The 21,694-nt window shown below is 41.1% G+C and overlaps 1 protein-coding gene across 2 annotated transcripts in view; it reads left to right on the top strand.

Annotated features, from left to right (window-relative positions):
• The window catches only part of LOC115257165 (hemicentin-1), a 499,013-nt gene that overhangs the window by 306,959 nt on the left and 170,360 nt on the right, over positions 1-21,694 (top strand). For both annotated transcript variants that reach the window (XM_062846043.1, XM_062846044.1), the window contains 4 exons: positions 7,600-7,941; positions 17,386-17,496; positions 17,680-17,883; positions 17,994-18,145. In XM_062846043.1, coding sequence (XP_062702027.1) covers positions 7,600-7,941; positions 17,386-17,496; positions 17,680-17,883; positions 17,994-18,145 — 809 coding nt within the window. The remainder of the gene's footprint in view (positions 1-7,599; positions 7,942-17,385; positions 17,497-17,679; positions 17,884-17,993; positions 18,146-21,694) is intronic.

The raw sequence follows: 21,694 nt of genomic DNA, 5'->3' as shown, positions 1-21,694 counted from the left end.
GACTCGTTACCCCTTTTGCTCCGAAGAGTCCATGTTGCCCACCTCGTGGCGTGCTGCTGTTAGGCTGCGGCCAGAGTGGACGCGTCACGCGACGCGACGCGGTGCGGCGCGTTTTTGACGCGGCTTCCAACGCGGCTTGATAGCCACAGTGAACGCGGTGCAACGCGTCTGTTCGTAAAGCAAACTGAAAAGTTTTCATAATTTCCCTCACCTTTGCACATGAATACTGACCATAACTATTTTATTAATTAGTTATTATATTAAACTGACCATAATTATTTTATCTTTCGAATTACAACAAACGGTTTTGATAAGATTTTTTGGATATGTATTGGATCACTTCACACCATCAATGTATAATTCCCAACTCGGGTTGCAGAGACAGTTTGTGATAGGTTCGTCTTGACAACAAGTAGCACACAATCAAAGCGAGCTGTCTCCTCTCTATCGGTTTAAAAGCCATAACATTTCAACAGTTTTTAAGAGTTATCTGATGAAAAATGTCCAAGAGATATGTGATTATTGTGCTCAACCTAAAATTAAAAATGAACCATTTATCAAAATGCATCTTCAACTGCTATTTATTTATTTCGGATGATTCAGAAGAGGCATACATTTGGGATAATGGTGGTTCCCTAACCTCAAATCTACCCGTCCTACAGGTACAAATTTTGAAATTTTATGAACAAATGAGCTTGTAGTCAGAGCTGCCACAGGGTTGTATACGTAAAAAAATGGCACCCCTTAGTTTATTTTTAATCAGCAAGGCAATGCAACAAGTTTGTTCTCAAAACTAATATATTTTTATTTTGAAACAATTTTTTTAAGCTTACAGTCCTAGTAGAATACTTCGAGATAGTAAAATAAACGAGAGGATGCCAACCCTTTTTGTGCATGAAACATAGGTAGGGGTAATGTGAAAGCAAGCAGAGCAGGGTGTAGAATGACGTAAAAGAGATTTTGATTATTTCTGTTAAGTCTTAAGTCATAAATTTGAAAGAATTACTGAATTTGATTCGCAATATAGGTGAAAAGTGAGGTTACGAGACGTTACCGGATAATAAACATGTGGTATTACCTATTCATGTTAATATTTTTTACATTCACATTTGAATGCATTTGAAAAACATTTTCGTAAAATTAGCGCCATGATTTGGTAAAAACGGTCGAAATCCACACAAAAATACAAAATTCTCCGCGCGAACCGCGTGACTTCCGCATCAAAAACAGTGCATGCACTGTTTTGTCGTGCGTCACGCGGCTAAACGCTTTCCGCTTCGCATCGTTCCGCGCGCACTCTGGCATGTTGTGATTGTTTTACCTGTATTCTAATGAACGGAGTTCTGCCGCGCGTCGACGCGCGACCTGTCAAATGCCGCATCGCACCGCGCCGCGCCGCGTGACGCGTCCACTCTGGCCGGCACCTTATCCGTTGCCGCGATACTAAAAGCTTCTACCGGTGAACGTGTCAACCTACTGCTCTTTAGGAATGCGCTCGCATCCTTATCATCTGCTACCTCCGTTGTTGTGTGATTGTTGTTCTTCTCCATCTGGTTGGGTCCCCCCTCCAAGCCGCTATCTTCGCCCGTCGTAAGTAGTTGCCGTCGTGATCCCATGGTGATCTTTGCAAGCAGTGAGGCCATGCTAGGGTTGACACGGTCCTTTATGGGGAACCGTGTTCAGAGCCAGATCGGCATTAGTCAGGAATGTTCAACTGAGCCTACTTCCACCGGCTAAGGTGCCGAGTTCGGAACGTACTTGGAGGCCTGCCAAGGTTTTAACGGGACGGGGGCAACCATACCATTAGCCCACTCGCCGTTTCGGAAAGGTGTCACCCATTCTTACTAGGGTAGTGGAATAGTACGGTTGTCAGCTCTGTAGCGTTTGGTAGTATATACGTATTCCTTGCTCGTGTCCATGTCCATGTGCTGCCAGTTTGCCATAATTAGGGTCTTACTGGCGTCGATCCTAATGTGCCGGTTGGCACGCCGGGTGTTTGGGCTAAGGCACTTTGGAAGCGGTACCAGGTCGCTTGTACGGAGTTGCTTGCAGATGTGTGGCTTTTTATGGGAATCCAACAGAGCCCACTGTTGAACCCCCGCCACATCCTAGGCATCCTCCTCTTGAGCTGTCTGGAGACCAGAAGCCCGGTCACTCCCCGAAGGAAGCGCCAAAGGTGGTAATTCACACGGGTGTGTGAACGGTTTTCGCTTCGGGAAGATTCCCAAGCTTCCACCCGACTCGCAGAAGGGGGGGTTCGTCAGGCCCCTGGACTCCTGTCCCTGCTGCCCCTTGAGATGATGTCTGTGTGTGTGTATGTGTGTGTGTGTATGTATGTGTGTGTGTATGTGTACAAAAAAAGGTCACCTCACTTTTAGATAGTAAATATCAACCGATTTTAACGATCAACGGCTCATTCGACGCAGAATCTGGTCCCATTGTTTCCTATTGAAAATGGTTCGGATCGGTCCAGCCGTTCCGGAGTTATGGCCATTTAGGTGTTCCGGATCGGTACCCCTGGAAGGGGCCAGACATGAACATGCACCAAACCCATGCATGCGACCCATCAAACCACGGCATTTACGATAATCTGATGAACGGTCAGCAGGAAAACAGTATCAGACCACATCTGAACCGGTAATGTTCCGGAACCGCTTCCGGATGTCCCACCGGAGATGGCCAAATATAAAAGAGTACCAAACCCATGCATGCGACACATCAAACAGCGGCATTTTCGATAACCTGATGAACGGTTAGCAGGAAAACAACATTAGACCATATCTGAACCAGTAGTGTTCCGGAACCGGTTCCGGGGGTCCCGACGGATGTGGCCAAATAAAAAAGAGTACTTAACCCATGCATGCGATACAACAAATAACGGATTTTCTGATAACCTGATGACTGGCTATCAAAGAAATAGGTTAGGACCACATTAGAGACAGCCGGTTGTATTCCGGAACCAGTTCCGGGTGTCGCGCCGGAAATGGCCAAATATAAAAGTGAATCAAACCCATGCATGCGACACATCGAACAGCGGCATTTTCGATAACCTGAGAAACGGTAAGCAGAAAAACAGTATCAGACCATATTTGAACCGGTAGTGTTCCGGAACCGGTTTCGGATGTCCCACCGGAAGTGGCCAAATTTAAAAGAGTACCAAACCCATGCATGCGACACATCAAACAGCGGCATTTTCGATAACCTGATGAACGGTTAGCAGGAAAACAGTATCAGACCATGTCTGAACCGGTAGTTGTCCGGAACCGGCAGAGATGCATTTGAACGTGTTCTGTTCATGTTCTGTTCAAGAGCTGTGCTCACGTGAGCCGTGTTCATGTTCAAACTTTTCAGGTGCCTGATCACAATGCACTTCGTAGCTAGTAGCAACAGGTAGCAACACATTTCTGCCGTAGCCATTCGTTGGTGTCATTCTGAGTCTTTTAGTTATTTTCCCTGCCAAACCGTGAAAAAAGCAATTTAGAAATAAAAATGAAATGGTTAGTCCCTGCAGGTCCCTGCCTGTCTCATGTATTCAAAAGTTGTCACTACTTTACAGATTACCGTTTGTGAATGTCTTCATGTGCCCAACTCTCTACAAAACGTTTTTCTATATGAAAAGTATTCATTGCATAGACTGCAACTATTTTAGTAGCTGCTGCTTACGTTTTGCTCGACGATATTTTCCTCAATGGAACCGAATCACGATGGATTTGAGTCCCTAACTATTCGAGCATTTGCGGCCTATAATGCGTGGGCTCTGTGGGAGCAACCTACCTGTAAATGAATGAAAGACTCTCCTCACTAACCCAGCCGAATCCCGGTTAGGCCTGGACATCAGAGCGTTCATGATTAACAAAAATTTCAATCATGATTAATCATTGATGATTAAAATTCCAATTTTGGTGATAATTGATTATGATTAATGATTAATTCGATTTTTAGGATGATTAAAGATTATGATTAATGATTAAAATTGGTTTTATCTGTGATTATTGATTATGATTAATGTTTAAAAATGGCTCATTGATTAAAAATCATGATTAATCAAGATTAATCAATCACAAAAAACTGGAAATGATTAAAATATATTTATTGTTTAATATGTTTTTGAAGTTTCGAAAGTTAAAGGTAGCTTTGTCCGGGAGATTTTTGATAAAGAATCATAAATTGTATTATTTAGAAGAGCATTTGAACCAATTTAAATTAGATCATATATTTTATATGATGAATCATTTTTGGTGATGAATGATTAATGATTGATTAATATTTTTTCTTATGATTATGATTACTGATGAATGATTAGATTGCAAAAACAGTGTGATTAAGATTAATGATTAATGATTAAATGAGATTTTTTTGTGATTATGATTAATGATTTTGATTAATCTTAATCATTAATCATTAATCATGATTAAATTTATGATTAATCATTAACGCTCTGCTGGACATCTATTTGTTGTCAACGATATTATGGCGTGGATATTTAGCCAAGCTCTTTTATGAATTACTCACGCTAATCTATGATCCAAAAGCATTGCAATCTTCCTTTCTCATCAATAACCCTGACTTCCAAATTCCCAGTCCAGTCAAAACGCATTTGACCTGTCAAAATTTAAACACCGCTCCGTGTTCAATCTAGTAATCAAGAATGTGTTCAAAATTTTGAACATGATCTCGAGAGCTCGAAGGGAACAATTCTGGCACGCTCATTGAACATGAGCGTTCAAAATGCATCTCTGGGAACCGGTTCCGGGGGTCTCGACGGATGTGGCCAAATATAAAAGAGTACCAAACCCATGCATGCGATACAACAAATAACGGCTTTTCTGATAACCTGATCACTGGTTATCAAAGAAATAGGTTAGGACCACATTAGGGACAGCCGGTAGTACCGTAACCAGTTCCGGGTGTCCCTCCGAAAGCGGCTAAATATATGCGACAGAGCAAAGCTAGGATTTTTTGATAACCTCATGAACGTTAGCAAGCAAACAGGTTCAGACCGGTGAAATAAATGTTTTACGCATATGGTCAAATCTCAACCGTTACGTAGTAATTGAACTTTACATTTTTTTGACTTTGCTTGTCTCAAACTTACTATAACTTGAAAATGGTCAAACTTATCGCATTTGAAAGATTATTAAATTTTCTACCAAAAAAGATCTTGGAATCTATTTGTTTAGTTAGATAACTGAAGCTAAAAAGCTTGAAAGTAGTGTTTTGCCTTTCTCGTACACTTAGTGTACTAAAAAACTATATGTTCACTCAAAAATCGATTTTTCGAAAAAAGGTTCGGAGGATCAAGTCGCATATACCAATCAACTCAGTTCAACGAATTAAGATTATGTCTGTATGTGTGTATGTATGTATGTATGTAATGTATGAATGTTTGTATGTATGGATGTATGTATGTGCGTAAAATAAGTTCACTCATTTTTAAGGCACTTCCCATAGGCCGATTTTTCGGAATATATCTTGAATCTTGAATCTAAATGGAATTGTTTGCTATTAAAAATGATCCAGATCAGCCAAGGCGTTCCGAAGTTATGGCCATTTCAGTGATACGGACCAGCACCGGTAGAACTGGCCGTATATAAAACTGAACTAGCCCCATCATGCGATACATCGAACTGCGGCGATTTTTGTAACCTTTAGCATGGTTGGCGAGTTTTGTGCGGAAATCAACACTGGAGACCAAAAGCTCTACGATGTCGGCCCAAAATTCAAGATGGCAGAAAAATGTTCAATGTGGCTGCTCAAAATTTAATATGGCGGCTGTTTAATAGAGATTTAGGCTCTTAAAGCATGCTATATGGGAATATTTGATATGTGGTAGATGTCTGGACTCCTAAAATGGCGATCAGGATATCCAAGATGGCGATCTAAAACTTAATATGGCGGCTCCGAGTTCAAAATCGCGGCTCTTTAATGGAGTTTTAGGGCCTGAAATAATGCATTTTTGGTATATTTGGTATGGGGATGATTTCTGGATTCCAAAAATGGCGACTTGAATATCCAAGATGTTGGTCCAAATTCAAGATAGCGTCTTTTTCTTAAGAGTTTGAGGCTCAAACATTAAAATCCAGATAAACGATATGATTTCTGGTATCATGAAATGGATTTCTGTTAATTGTATAAAAGTGCATAAACATTTCGCTTGAGTTTTATTGAAATGGGGTTTCGAATGCACGAGAAAGGCGCCATCACCGCTAGGTGGATTAATTAGGGTTTTTAATTATGAAACGACTGGGAATCGATCCCGTCCCCCCAGAGCGTGGACTTGCTGAAGATATGTGCGATTATCACACCGCTGATTTGGGCCATCATCACTTATCATATGGGTTTTTGAATTATTCTTCCAACCATCGTAATTGATGATGTTAACACGCACTAATGCAATTTTTAAATCATTTATGATAGCGTGACCAAACCAGAAAAAAAATCACTCACTTGACAACAACCGCAGATCGTTTCACTCAATTTGCAGCAGTCGGTGATTTCCCATTATAGCACGCCCGCGCTCAGTGCTCTAATTTAATCATTAGCATGTTATACACCCAGTTAATTGCATTCCTGCAATCAATTAATATTTCAAACAATCTCCCCTCTCTCGCTCTCGGCTTACAACAAATTAATTCCATAAACTACTTGTGGGACAAGTTCCATTTAGCGCCCGTCGTCCTGTGTGTCGCATCGGAAAGTGTCTGAGGGGACTGCAGAACAATAAACGGCATCAATCATTCATGTCCAGCAGTGATTACCTCTATATTAGCATAAAGCGTCGGCTGTCGCCAGTAGCCTCATCACACGAACACAATCATCTATTTTGGAGAAGGTGGTGCAGGGAATGGTTGCTTGGAGCAAAATTCACTCACCGGGAGCCGGATCCGGCAGCCGTGTGAAATGCTTCAGTGGAATCCGAAAAGAGCAAAGAGCAAGTTGTTCACATAATTAAATATGAATTAGCTCAAGCATGGCGGCCGTCGTCCTTGGTCGAACGGAACAGGGATCTGCCTCGCTGAACTTTGCTTCCAATTTCGTAGATTTACGATATCGAATTAAAGTAGATATGCGCTATATACATAGAGGATCATCTTCTTCTGACAGTGACTCGCTTCTGGAGGAGTCTGGACAGATGCGAGTACGTGGCACCGGTTGGTGTGTAGAAGGTAATTTCCTTGTTAGATATTTATGAGCAATAATGGATTTGTGGGGAGTTGTGAAAGCTCCCTGAATAAGTTATGCATTGGTCCCAATAGACAAACACATCTTCTCTATTCAGGGGGGTCTAATTTTTCGATACCGTATTTTTCACATTGGGTCTCCTGTTAGTCTAGTGGATGAGGTTTTGGATCATCGATAGCGGATTCGATGTTCATGATGGTAGAGAACAGTTACATTATACTAATTCATTCAATGGTGACTCCTATATTTATATTGTTTTAATTATTCATTTCAATTTAACTGCAATTAAAAATTGCAGTTGTCAAATGCAATTACAATTCATACACCACATTTAAGTAAATTCTATTCATTGCTGCAACAAAAATAAACAAACACTTGTAAGCTGATAGCTGCCTCCTTTTGTTTCTCCTTCCGCAGTTCCCATTACCATGGTGAGTGGTGTGCTCGGCAAGCAGGCCAGCCTTCCGTGCGACATCCGACCGTTGGAGCGAGACGATGCCGTGTACATGGTGCTGTGGTTCAAGGAAGAGGACAACGAACCGCTTTACAACTTCGACATCCGAGGCCGCCAGATTGCCCAAGCACGGTTGTTCTCGTCCGAGAAGTATTTCGGCAAGCGGGCATTCTTCCGGGCGACGAGCCATCCGGCACAGCTGCTAGTGGACGACCTGAAACTCACCGACGAAGGAGTTTACCGGTGCCGGGTGGATTTTCGCAACTCGCCCACCCGGAATGTTAAAATTAACTTCACAGTAGTAGGTAAGGAAACCCCAACAGGAGCAACATTCTCTAAACTCTGAACAAGTTAATCGAAGTGAGCTTAAAACAGGACATATAATATTAAAAGGTGTTCGATACACATGAGAGAAACAACATGATCACGGGCGTGTTCAGGCAGATGTTACCAGTTTTATTTTCTTTCTGTCAATTAATTTTATGTGCCGTTTGAGTGTTATTTTCAATTGATATATTTGAACCTATTAGTTACGCTTACATGATATTTAACCATGAAAGTTTGGAGAACAGGTCGAGTACTATTGGTTAACATGTTTGATTATTTTTTTACAAAAAGAATCAAATTATTACAATATTTTCTGATTTTAAAATGTATACAAATTTTATGATATGAATTTATTTAACAGAGTTAGAGTATTTTCAAATAAGTTTGAAGTTGTACCCGTGTGCGTCCAAGCTACGAAAATGCACTTTATTTATTTTAACCACTTGTATTTTTACTTGAAGCTAGGTATGTCCACACTTGCACTTTTGTGCGGTTCAGGAGATACTTCAGTATCGACTCGATGAAGAGTTCGGCGCCAAGTTACAAAAATAAAAGAAAATAAATTATTATAGAAGGATTAACATACAGGGTGTTAGGTTCATGAGTGCAAACTTTTTAAAGGGTGATAGAGGACCATGAATGGTGACAAAAATTGTTTTACGCATATGGTCAAATCTCAACCGTTACGTAGTTGTTGAACTTCCCATGTTTTTGACTCTTATTCCCTCAACTGGCTATAGCTTGAAAATGGTCAAACTTATCGCAGTTTTTTTTTATCCTTATTTGAAAGATTATTGAGTTTTCTATCAAATGACATCTTTGAATCGATTAGTTTAGTTGAATAACTAAGTTTGCTAGAGCAAAATAGCTAAAAATACAGGGTGCGTGCGATATTTTTGCACTAAATCATATCGTAATCATAAAACACGCTTTAAAAATAATCCGACAATAGATCCATACTAAATGTTTTTTTTTTTTGCGAACAATTGCGATTATTTCAATGATTTAGGAAGAAAAAAGTGGTCCTAATATCGATAACCTTCTTTGAACGATCCTGAGAACCGCTGCAAGTCCGTTTTAGTGTTGTTCTCTATATTTTGGTCAACAATTGTGTTATTTTAGGTAAAACTAGAATATTTTTTTGTACGAGGAGCTCCAAGGGTATCATCGTTATGTGTGCCGTTCAAAAAATATCCCATAAATTTGAAAAAGAGGTTTCTAGAAGACGAAAATGCGAATAACTTGAGTATAAATATATGGAGCAGCTGCATACTATCTGCAATTTTCTCAGCTGTCAAGAACGCTATGAAGCTGATTTTTTCAGTGTAGTTGGGAGATTCCATAGGCTTGTTACCTACAAAAAACTACATCGCTGGAATGGAAGATAGCGGAGAAATAACTGGAAGAAGTCGGAAATTCAATTTTGAGCAATGGGATTCTGCTAGGGCTGCTCAAACATTTATGAGAAAATTTAAAACTAAAATATCCTAAGTCTGACCACCTCAGTTTGCTGTTTTAGACTCCCATAAGCTACAGCACAAATTTGAGCTGTATTGATAAGGTCTTAGGTATCGCTCGACTAGTCTGAAGTTTATATGGTAAAACTGGTACAAATATGTGCAGGAATGGCATAGTTTTAGTTTTATGCCACTAGATGGCACTGGAAGCGTTCAATAACCCTTATTTTTAGTATTATTATAGGGAATTCTATGCGGAACATCTTTGTTGAAGACCGCCAAGTGATCCGATGCTTGCTAAAAAAAAAGTTGTACCCTAGACTTAGTGTATCGAAAAAACAACCAGTTTTTATTGATGCTGTTCGATAATGTGTTAAAATCACCACGTCAAAATTAATTAAATTATAATTTTTGAAGCATATCTGTATCATTACGTCTCGTGTATCATTATCGGGCTTTTACACATTACATTTTACTGATTTCGTCTTATTTACACAACAAATAGTAGAACCCGAAATGTTATTGGGCGCGCTAGTGTAAAACATAGGATCTGAAAATATTTTCTCATACAACCACGTTTTTGATTATTAATGGTTTTATATTTTTCACAGTTCACTAGAAATATGGTGCATTTGATGATGTGGGATTTATATTTTTATTGCAACCCTTTGATGAAATATTCCTGTTTGAAGGTTAGTGCAAAATTACCGCACTCACCCTGTAGTGTGTTTTAAATTGTTTTTGTCAATTATCTTTGAAACATGCGTAATAAGTTAAAATCCTTTCTTTGACAAAGTTGTGGACGCTGTTACACTCTACAATTTGTTCTTTGACACCAAACTTCTAGGTCTTATCGTTTTCTTGCAATTTTGATTAAAATGTGCGACACAGTGCGCAAAAAAGTGCTTACCATGCCCGTTGCCATGACAGTTGCAAATTTATGATCTGAAATGCGATGTTTAAATCGAAATTGCAAGAAAACGATTACAGATAGAAGTTTGGTGTCAAAGAACGAGTTGTAGAGTGGAACAGGAACCACAACTTTGCTTAAGAAAGAATTTTAAATTATTACGCATTTTTCAAAGATAATCGACAAAAACAAATTAAAACACACTACTTTTTAGCTATTTGCTCTAGAAAACTTAGTTATTTGACTAAACCAATCGATTCAAAGATGCCATCTGATAGAAATTTTTAATAATCTTTGTAAAAAAACTGCGATAAGTTTGACCATTTTCAAGTTATAGCCAGTTAAGGTAATAAGAGTCAAAAACATAGGAAGTTCAATAACTACGTAACGGTTGAGATTTGACCATATGAGTAGAACAATTTTTTACACTATTTATTGTCCTCTATCACCCTTTAAAAAGTTTGCACTCAGGAACCTAACACCCTGTATATCACGACACATAGAACCTTACAAATACACAAATAAGAGACATCACAAGTTGACGCAACACAACACATAACATAAATGTTTGGTTTGGATCCATCAGTCATCCTGAAAATGTATTTTAGGTGGCAGTTTGCCTTTTAGTTCCCAGCTTTTGTTGCTGTGTTCGTAGCTTGGTTTTGTCTAGGAAAACCAATCCTAATCGGGCATCCCGTTTCGGGGTTCGATACTTGAGCTCAATAACTTGAAGTCCGTGACAGGGAAAGATTTATAACTCTAGTACTTGATCGCTGCCCGAAATGGCCTAAAAGTTAGCAATCAAAGTGGGATTGCATTTAATGGGCCTCTATTTTTACAGAGCCCTAAAAATGTGCATAAAATTTATGGGACTAATGAGCATATGCTCCAACGGACTCGGAGACTTGGATATCGACTAAACGGCAACTCATAATGGACCCCCCAATCGGACTGGAAAAGGAACAAGAGCCACGCATCAACATCCTTGTGCTCATCTTTCTACCATGGACAGGGTAGAAAAGTGACAGCAGCACAAAAGGGGCAGTCCATTAATTACGTAAGGGTTAATGGTGGGAGGGGGTGTTTGAGAAGGCAACCAGTTCGATATAGCAGAATTAGAATAGAATACATTTAGGCGCTGTACAAAGTGTGAATGCAGTCACCAATTAGAATCGCTCACGCAGTGCCCTAGTGGACAAAAAGAGTTGTAAATTAGGTTAAGTGATTGAAGATTAAAAAATAAACTGACAACACATCAAACAATTATTCTGTCTTATAATTGTAACAAATATTTAAACCCATAAGAGAATGAGGACCTACTTTACTTTGATGCGTTTCCCTCGTGGTCACAACATGACGAGAGTTCAAAAGAATTCCAGCAGGCACCACTTCGAAACAGGCGAGCGTGTGTATTGGATGAAGTGGATAACTAGAATACCCCTATAACTTTTGATAAAAATACTTATCTAGATAAGTTTGCAATGAAATTTTTACATTATTTCCTGCAAAAAGTTTTTCGATAAGCATCCATGAAAAAATATCCAAGGATAAGCAAGCCTCGTTGGATAAGTGTACGACTCGTGCTGTAAACTACTATTTCGGCACAAACATTGATGGCTCAGGGCCAACTCAATCACAAAGCAAATTGTTCATTTTAAATACATGTCATCATGGTTTCTCGTTGTTCGTGAAACTAAAAGCCAACCTGAGTCGCTGTGAAGTTTTTATGCAGCTCCTGAGATGCTTTCTTGTGATCACTGGACTGCAAATTGGAATCCAGTTAGTTGGCCATTTTGTTCGCACTGATGTCACAATAGTCACCGAAGACAACGGTGTTTGCAGTGCGCTCATTGTTGATCGTTTTGTCACCATCCTGATGCTAGAAATTTATCACGTGATCGGCGGAACTTGTCGGCTTCGAGAGCGCGCAACATTTAGCTTCCAGTTCATCGATTTTCTATAGTGTAGCTCTTCATACGAAAAATCCGAATCTGCGCCCACTGCTATTTCCGGGAAGATATCGTAAACATTTGCGTCACTATCTGGCCACGTGCCGTTGACAAACTGCAGTGATTTAGGTTGTGGTTTAGAATTTTTGCTTGGCGCTTGAGAGGGTATTGCTCGCCTTTTAAAGGCTTCCGGATGTTTTCTTGGCTAATAGTGCGCGCCGCTACGCGATCGATCGTTACCAGCTTGCAAAACGATTGTTCCTTTTTTTTTTCTATTTCGTTTATTTATCGCCTACAAGACTTTACGGAGCCGCTTAATCAATTGTTTCACAATGGGGGTCAATTAAACCTTTTATCCTTTTACTGGCATTAAAGCAACTAATCTTTCGTCGAAGTACACTCGATCGCTGTGCCAACGGGCCCAACTGACCGCACTCTGGGGTCAGACGAAAGTTATTTATCGGGCAAACAGTCATGTAAGAAGTATCTTGATATGCAATGCAAGATCAAGTAGGCCACATAAATAAACTAGTGCATGGATAAATCCACCTACGATGGACAACGGTATTTTGTAACTTTGTTACAGAACGAAAAGAAAACGAATTGGAATTAGGGTTGATGATGAGAATTAGCCCTCTGAAGATGATGAAGAAAAGGTGGTAGTCCGTCCCGAGCCTAAGGAAGAAGAAGTAAACCAAGTCGAGATATCTGAGGAGAAGTTTACTGATGCTGAGGAGGAGGACACCGAACAGTATACTGTGCTATAGCAACCAGAACTTAGACCAGCAACCGAATTCAGCAAAGATGGCTTTTGCACCGTTCAACGAAGATGTTTCACAAACAGTAGCCGAATTGAAGGAATGGAAGGACTGACGCAGACTCGTTTTCAGGCATCTTATACACCCCTCTCCCCTCGTTGACTTTTTCAATACAAAATTTAAACTGTAGATTGAACTGTGAACCGTAGACTTTCAACAGATACTACGAATGAATTGTCAATATTTACGCCGGCGTGCTCGTATGTCCGTCGTCCTCAGCGCTGAGTGACGAAATCACCACTTTCTGAACAACTTTGTTTGCTCGCGTCTCGATCGCCGAAATATTTGTGTAATCTGTGACTTCCTTCGCGCCTAAAATCGTTAAAACTGCTGCGTATTCAAAATTAACGCTGGGATCCGTCGAATTATTGTGGAATACACGTGAAATTCGCTTAATTAAGCTGAAATGATGAACTCAAATTCTACGAATAGCGATACGGTATATTGCAAAAGTTGCGCGATTTGTATATACAATTTGGAATGCGGTGTTGTGTGTGGTGGTCCGTGTGGCAACTCATTTCATCTCTCTTGCATTGGAATGAGTAGGGAACAACAACGTGCGATTTCACAAGGCTTTGTGTGGATTTGCGAAGAGTGTCGACCTAGCTTCAACGATTGGCGGCAAAATGCTAAGCACAACACATCCACGTCTCTCGAAACGAATGCAATTGAACAAAACTTGACCGAGCTGAAATGCCAAGTTCTGTTAATAATGGAAAAACTACAACAACTCACCGTGCATGTTTCGTCTCCTGCTATTCTATATTCTACGCCGATTGTATCTGAAGCGCCGACGGATAGAACATACGACAGCAGCAAGAATGAGTCAGAACGTGATCACGCCGCACAGTGTATGACGAAGAAAACAAGTAGTGATGAGCTTGGTGATGAGGATCGTTCGTTCCCATTACTACTTACAAACATCGATTGCAACACTTCGGAGAATGATGTGCGGATATTGGTATATCGATGCCTTGGAGTCCCTTTTGAACAGAACGTTAACGTTGTAAAGCTTGTTTCGAGTCGCATGGACTGTAGTTTATTAGATTATATTTCATTTAAAGTCATGTTGAAAACGAAATACAAGAACATGGCCATGCTTTCGTCGACTTGGCCGCCTGGAATAAGGTTTAGAGAATTTCGTTGTTGCTCTTCCAAAGCATGGAAACCATTGAAGTGATAATTTTATTGAATAAGCCTGATGTTTGTGGAATGCTAATAATTTCCTTAATGTTTAAGTAAGTGCAATTGAGTTATGTTGTTATGTTTCTGTAATTGAATTAAAGGTTTTGATGATCTTAATGTTTTACACGTATTATGTAACTGTGAATAGTTTATGTTAAATGGCATTAAGTTTAAGTTATTCAGTCTGTACAACATTGTATGTTGAAGACGTGGGAAATAAATAAATAAATAAGCATTTCGGGATAGACAACTTCGCTGATTGGGTGACGAAAGCAAAAAGCTCTTTCATGTTTTTAGGATTAAAGGTTTGTAACGAAGTATTTACGATACTGTTGCACTCTGCTTTTTTTCAGATCTCCAGAACTTAGATCTATAAAGGGCATCTTGGCGTCGTCAGCACACTACATACCATACCCGCCTAACTGTCACCATTGCGTCGATAAGTCTCCAAGTATAGAATATTTTGTCGATCGCGTTAAGAGGAAAACCCCTATCCATCAATTGCGTAGAGCACACCAACAAGCAGTACCTACTTGTTTATGTTACAAACGGCAAAGGACCCCAATAGAAAAAAAGTTTACGCTCGTTTATTTTTTTCATGAAACATATTTGGGAAGGAGAAATCCAACCGCCAGTTGTACAGTACGCAGTCTCGCGGGGTTCCTTAATTTGTTTTCATGCCTATTTTTGAATGACTGGCTTGTTGTGAAACATTTTAACAACTTCCCAGAAGAATTGTCGATACTGGATGCAAATGGTACTGAATCCTTGGATTTTTTTCCTCCACCTGTGGGACGACGCGACGGCGATGGTGGTCTCGTGGAAGTAACAATTTTCGTTCCGTCAGTCACACAGACAGACGTGCCTTGCCTTAGGAATCAATGCTCTTAAGCACAAGCATGGCAAATAAATTCAAAGAAAAGCGAATTTGTTCGAAACTGTAGAGCGAAGATAAACAAAGACAGGAGGGAGGACGGTAAATATCTTCATTTGGAGATAAATGCAATTGTATGTAATAGCTCGCTTCGGTGAACACGAGTTGCGGAACTTGAGTTTGTTACCGACCCACCTTTCGAACTGAACGTGCTTGGCTTGTGTTATCGAGACAACTAAAAGATTGATGAAGATAGTACAAGCAGAATAGCCACAATACAGTGAGTGTATTCTACCTGTGCAAACCGAACCAGAGTCGGTTCAGGTGGATAGCCATGGTTGGCACAGCACTCTCAACCCACTGCGTTCCAGTTACGCCAATCAACCGACTCTGTTTGCTGGAAAAGCAAACGAGATGAAAATGGCATGGAGTTGATTTCTGCTGGAATGGATTTAGCATCATCGTCGTAAAATTGTCTTATCTGGATCTTTGCTGCCATTACTAGTTTAGTAGTGAACGTCGTCGTCGTCCTCGTCGTCTCCTGCACAGACGACTGGTATTGATTCTATTTGGTTCAGCTCAATGAGCTTTCCGTTTCCGTAGCTACCCACCCATATATGTATGTTGCTCCAAACGTGATTTTTGCTGTGTTGCCTTCCGAGCGTATATTCCAGCTTCGTTCGGTCGATGAGTGTCATTAAAGTTTATCAGGAAAATATGGTTTATCCTATTTTTGTTCACATGGATACGCTTACCATGTTATCAATTTTGTATGATTGATGGTGGTACGTGAACCGATTTTAAGGATTATTAGTTTTTCTTCGCTTTCCAAATAGTGTTCGTTCAATCATTTATTTTGACGACAGTGTTAGTCGAGCCAGTGAAGTCAACTTTAGTTTGACTATGGAGTTAAAGTTGTTGATATTGGTAATCTTGAAGATACCGTAAGTGATCAATACGTTTGATCAATACGGAGCTGAGGCATCTGGCTTGAAATTTGTATGCGTATATGTAATCAAATAGGGTCTGGGACCATTTCGGCATTAGCACCTATTTTGGGCACTTGCTGCTATAACTCAGTCAATTTTGAACCGAGTGACTTGATTTTTGAAACACGATCAGATACGCACAGTATCTATCCATGTACATAAATTCAAGTCAATCGGTTTGAAATTGACTGAGTAATAACAGCAAGTGCCCAAAATAGGTGCTCCTGCCCAAATAGTCCCAGACCCTATTCACTTGCTTGTTTGGCAAACGGTGTGGCGATTACTACATATCATCATTTTTCTCTGCATCCCTCATTATTGAGCTGCAATCTGACGTAGCAGGCGCCATTGCCGCTTAAACATAGAAGATGATCAATACCTCACACACTGCAGATGCTTATTGGTCCTGAGCAGCTATCATTGGTTCCTTGGGTGAGCGTAGCTGGTCTGGCGATACTGGAGTAGCCACTACGGGTGATCAATCAATTTTCATTTTTTTTTTTTCAATGCTCACCGTATAACTGACGCAACCTAGCGTCAATTACAACCAGCGAGGATGTGTCCTCACAATCAAAAACAGCCAATGCCAGTGCTTTGGGTCGTTATAAAATTGCAAAAATAGAGTTGAAGAGTTTTGGTACAGAAAACATGAGTATGAAATAAAAATCTCTTGTACAACATTCCCATCTCTCTTCAACGAATTTGATCCGAATTCTGATACATCGTACAATGTTCGCCGTAAATCAGGAATAGAGTACCCATTTACACCCTGCAGAAAGAGCTCGCTATAGTTGATTTAATGACATGACGCCAGAGCTAAATCGGATGTGACAGGTTAGACAAGGGGCAGACATAATGAGTATGGATGAAACAGCGTGTGTCGTTCCTCCTACAATTAACTGCAATTTTTCATGTAGAGTTCCTCCTCCAGCTTGTAATTGCTGTTGGCTTCAAGAGCTTTCATACGGTTGCCAGGTCCGGGTATGAATAGCAAACATATGAATGTGGTTGGGACGAAATGCTGCCATTCACATAAAACGCTCAATGTTTAACAAGCGGGAGGATTTCCATCGTTGCCTTAATTATCATCACGAGGGACACTCACTCGAAAGTGCACGTAGGTTACAATTATAACCTATGTGGCGCTTATGGAATTCCCACTAGCTCAATAAACGCAACCCTTACATTCCATGTTATAAAGGCCAAGTTATTCGAGCGTTTCAACCCGTTCTATTTTCAGTTCCGCCGGATCGGCCCGTTATCTACGACGCCAGGCGACGGGAGAAGACCAACACTGTTGAACCGTACAGCGAAGGCAGCGATATACAGCTGGTCTGTGAGGTGAAAGGAGGTAAGTGATCCTTGGGCACAGTGGTTTGAATAGTCAAAATTGTGAACTTTTCCCATTGGCTTTCATAAACGCAGACAAAGTTTTCCATTTTGGTTGTTTGATTATCTACAAACCTGCGCCGACCAGGAAATTCATGTAACTATTTGCTAAAATATATTCACTCTCTTACTTGCGGTTCATCAGGGCGACCCCGACCGAATGTGACATGGTACCTGGACAACATGGTGATAGACGAGTCGTTCGAAACGCGACCGGACGGTACGACCGTCAACCATCTCTCATATCCGAACATTGGGCGGCAACATCTGGACGCTCGATTGATGTGCGTGGCAAGCAACACCAATCTGACGCCTCCGAATAACAAGGTTGTGGTGCTGGACGTTAATCGTAAGTGTTGCACTCTCCAATCCCACGCTGACCGGTTTTGAATGGCGATGAAATAATTTCTGTATCCTGTCCGGATCTCTATGATCTACTCTTCTATTTCGTTCATACAGTGAAACCGGTGGCCGTGCACATCATGGTGAAGGAGAAATTTGTGTCTGCTGACAAGCATTACGACATCGAATGCAAAAGCTCAGGCTCCCGACCGGCGGCAACCATCACCTGGCACAAAGGAGGAGATAAAATTGTTAAATCCAGCAAAAATGTGAGTTGTGTTTTGATAAAAGTTTGATTTGCATATGCTGCCGTTCTACGCCCGTTTGTCCCATGTTATATAGGAAGCCCATATAACATGGGACAATTATGCGTAGAACGGCAGTATGTATGTTATGGTTTTCAAAGTGGTTATGGCGCTGGATGAAACAAAATGGGTTCAGCTATCCTTCCATGTAGGACATACATCATCTAACAAGCTTAATAATATATTATTTCCGAAACTTTACATGTAGCTTAACAAACTTTGGAGATCACCGGAAAGAGGTTTAATTCATTAACACCCAAATTTTTTTTATTTTTTTTTTACTTATTCGTTTATTTGGAAGGCTCGGGCGCCACATGAGCATAACTGAGCCGAAATCTTTTGTTTTTTTGTTTTTTTACAATGATTTTACATTTTACAATTTATTACTGCCTTAAGCTATGTTAGTTTGGGAAGCCGAAGTACTCGCGGCTGTTTCGAGGTTAAGGATTGAGAAAAAAAAATAAAATTGGGAAGGAGGGATTTATGGGTTTAAAACTAAATTATTTGCTAACTTATACTAAAACATTGATGGGACAAATTGTCCATATCTGTAACGGAACCAAAAAAAAGGACTTTATCGGTAGAAAACGACAAGAAGAGGACAAACGGAAGGGGGGTGACGACAGACAGGGGCGAACAACAAAACCAAAAGGCGGACGACGAAAACAAGGAACGTACTACATCAAACTCTGACATCAACACGTTTCAAAAACTGGTAAATCAGGTTCATGTATTCCAAATCAAGTCCTGCCAACCCTTCTCTAACGGGTTTCTGTTGTTTTCCTCGGACCCGGAGAATTTCATGCAGCTCAGATCTGACCTCACGATACTCATTGCATTGCCACACGACATGTTCGATATCCTGGTAAGCTACGCTACAGACACAGAGATTGCTTTCTGAGAGCCCAATACGGAAGGTATGTGCATTCAACAAATAGTGGTTGGACATCAGCCGACACATTACACGAATGAAATCGCGGCCTAAATCCAACCCTTTGAACCATGGCTTCTTCGACACCTGTGGAATGATGGAGTGCAACCATCTACCCATCTCTCCATCTCTCCATTTGTGTTGCCAGCTGATCAAGGTCTCCTGACGGGCCAATGCAAAAAATTCGTCGAAGGCGATTTGACGCTCGTAAATATCGCCTCCGCTAGCGCCCACCTTAGCCAGAGAGTCCGCTTTCTCATTGCCCGGAATTGAGCAATGTGAAGGGACCCAAGCTATGGTGATGATGTATGAGCGTTTGGACAAAGCACTCAAGACTTGGCGTATTCCATTCAGGAAGTACGCTGAGTGCTTCATCGGTTTCATTGACCGAACAGCCTCCAGAGAGCTTAGACTGTCGGTAAAAATGAAGTAGTGCTCAGGTGGAAGAGTGCGAATGTACTCTAAGGTGTAGTATATAGCCGCTAGCTCAGCAATGTATACCGAACATGGCTTTTGAAGCATGTAGGTGGCGCTATGAAATTCGTTGTAGACACCGAAACCACTTTGGTCATCGATTTTCGAACCGTCTGTGAAGAACTGTCTGTCCCCGCTAACATGCCCGAACTTACTTGCAAAGATCTGTGGAATACCTACGGAACGAAAAGATTCCGGAATACCGGTGATCTCATCCTTCATAGAGAGATCAAAATCCACTGAGGAGCTGTCGAAGTTTGAGAAGTTGTCACGATTGGTGTTAACCGGAGATGGGCTTACCTCCAGCGTCATGTACCAGTAGTACACACTCATAAAACGAGTTTGAGGGTTCTGTTCGAGCAGCTTTTCGAAATTTTCTATGACCAATGGATTCACAACCTCGCATCGGATGAGGAACCGGAACGATAACTCCGCAAAGCGGTCTGTCAGAGGCTGTACACCAGCGAGTACCTCTAAACTCATAGTGTGAGTTGAGTTCATGCAACCTAACGCGATCCGAAGACAACGGTACTGAACCCGTTGAAGCTTCAGCAAGTGTGTTTTCGCCGCGGATTGAAAACAGAAGCTACCGTATTCTAAAACCGACAGAATGGTTGTTTGGTACAGCCTGATCAGATCTTCCGGATGTGCTCCCCACCATGTTCCGGTAATAGTTCGCATAAAGTTGATTCGCTTTTGGCATTTCTGTATCAGATACACAATGTGCTTTCCCCAGGTGCATTTGGAGTCGAACCAGACGCCGAGATATTGAGAAGACATGCTATGAGTGATTGTCTTACCCATCAGATGGAGCGGAAACTTTGCCGGTTTGTGTTTTGTAGAAAAGACAACCATCTCAGTTTTCTCCGGAGAGAATTCGATACCCAGCTTGAGAGCCCAAGTAGACAAATTGTCCAAAGTATCCTGTAGTGGTCCTTGCAGATCGACTGCTATTGATCCCGTTATAGAAACAACACAGTCATCCGCAAGCTGTCTTAACGTGCAATTTTCCATGAGACAATCATCTATGTCTCTAACATATAAATTGTAAAGAAGGGGGCTTAGACATGAACCCTGGGGGAGACCCATGTAGCTAATTCGTGAAACTGTCAAGTCGCCATGAGTAAAACTCATCTGCTTCTCAAACAGCAAATTATACAAAAAGTTGTTCAAAATTGGTGAAAGGCCACTTCCGTGTAGTTTGTCGGAGAGAACATCGACACAAACTGAATCAAAAGCTCCCTTAATATCCAAAAACACTGAGCCCATTTGCTGCTTTTGAGCAAAGGCAAGCTGAATTTCTGAAGTAAGCAACGCAAGACAGTCGTTCGTTCCTTTGCCTCTGCGGAAACCAAATTGTGTATCAGACAACATGCCATTCGATTCAACCCATTTGTCCAGTCGAAAGAGAATCATCTTCTCTAACAACTTCCGTAGACAAGACAACATCGCGATTGGACGGTACGAATTATGATCCGACGCGGGTTTCCCGGGTTTTTGAATAGCTATCACTTTCACTTGCCTCCAATCATCCGGAATGATGTTGTTATCCAGGAACTGATTGAACAAGTTCAACAAGCGCCTCTTAGCGACGTCGGGGAGGTTTTTAAGCAAGTTGAACTTAATTCGATCCATTCCTGGAGCGGAATTGTTACATGAAAGAAGAGCAAGTGAGAATTCAACCATCGAAAACGGCCTATCCATGTCGTCCCTATCCTCGGAAACATCACGAATTATTCGCTCCACGGGTACGGAATCTGGACAAACTTTTTTTGCGAACTTGAGAATCCACCGAGGAGAGCTTTCTCGATCCTCGTTTACCGACGACGCGTTACGCATTCTTCTCCCGACGTTCCAAAGAGTTCTCATTGATGTCTCGCGCGATAAACCCTCGACGAACCGACGCCAGTAACCGCTTTTCTTCGCCTTGATCAAGTTCTTGAACTTGCTTTCAAGGGAAACGTACCGCTTAAAGTTTTCAACCGAACCGCGTTTCCGAAACTCTTTGAACGCAGCGGATTTCTCGCGATAGATTTCTGTACACTCGCTATCCCACCACGGATTGGGGGGTTTCCTACGAGCCGAAGGACCTGGAACTGGCCGACGTT

This window comes from Aedes albopictus, chromosome 1 (assembly GCF_035046485.1).
Source record: "Aedes albopictus strain Foshan chromosome 1, AalbF5, whole genome shotgun sequence".
In the NCBI taxonomy this organism is placed as follows: domain Eukaryota; kingdom Metazoa; phylum Arthropoda; class Insecta; order Diptera; family Culicidae; genus Aedes; species Aedes albopictus.
The sequence above is the reverse complement of the archived record's forward strand: the minus strand, read 5'-3'. Positions and strand labels throughout refer to the sequence as shown.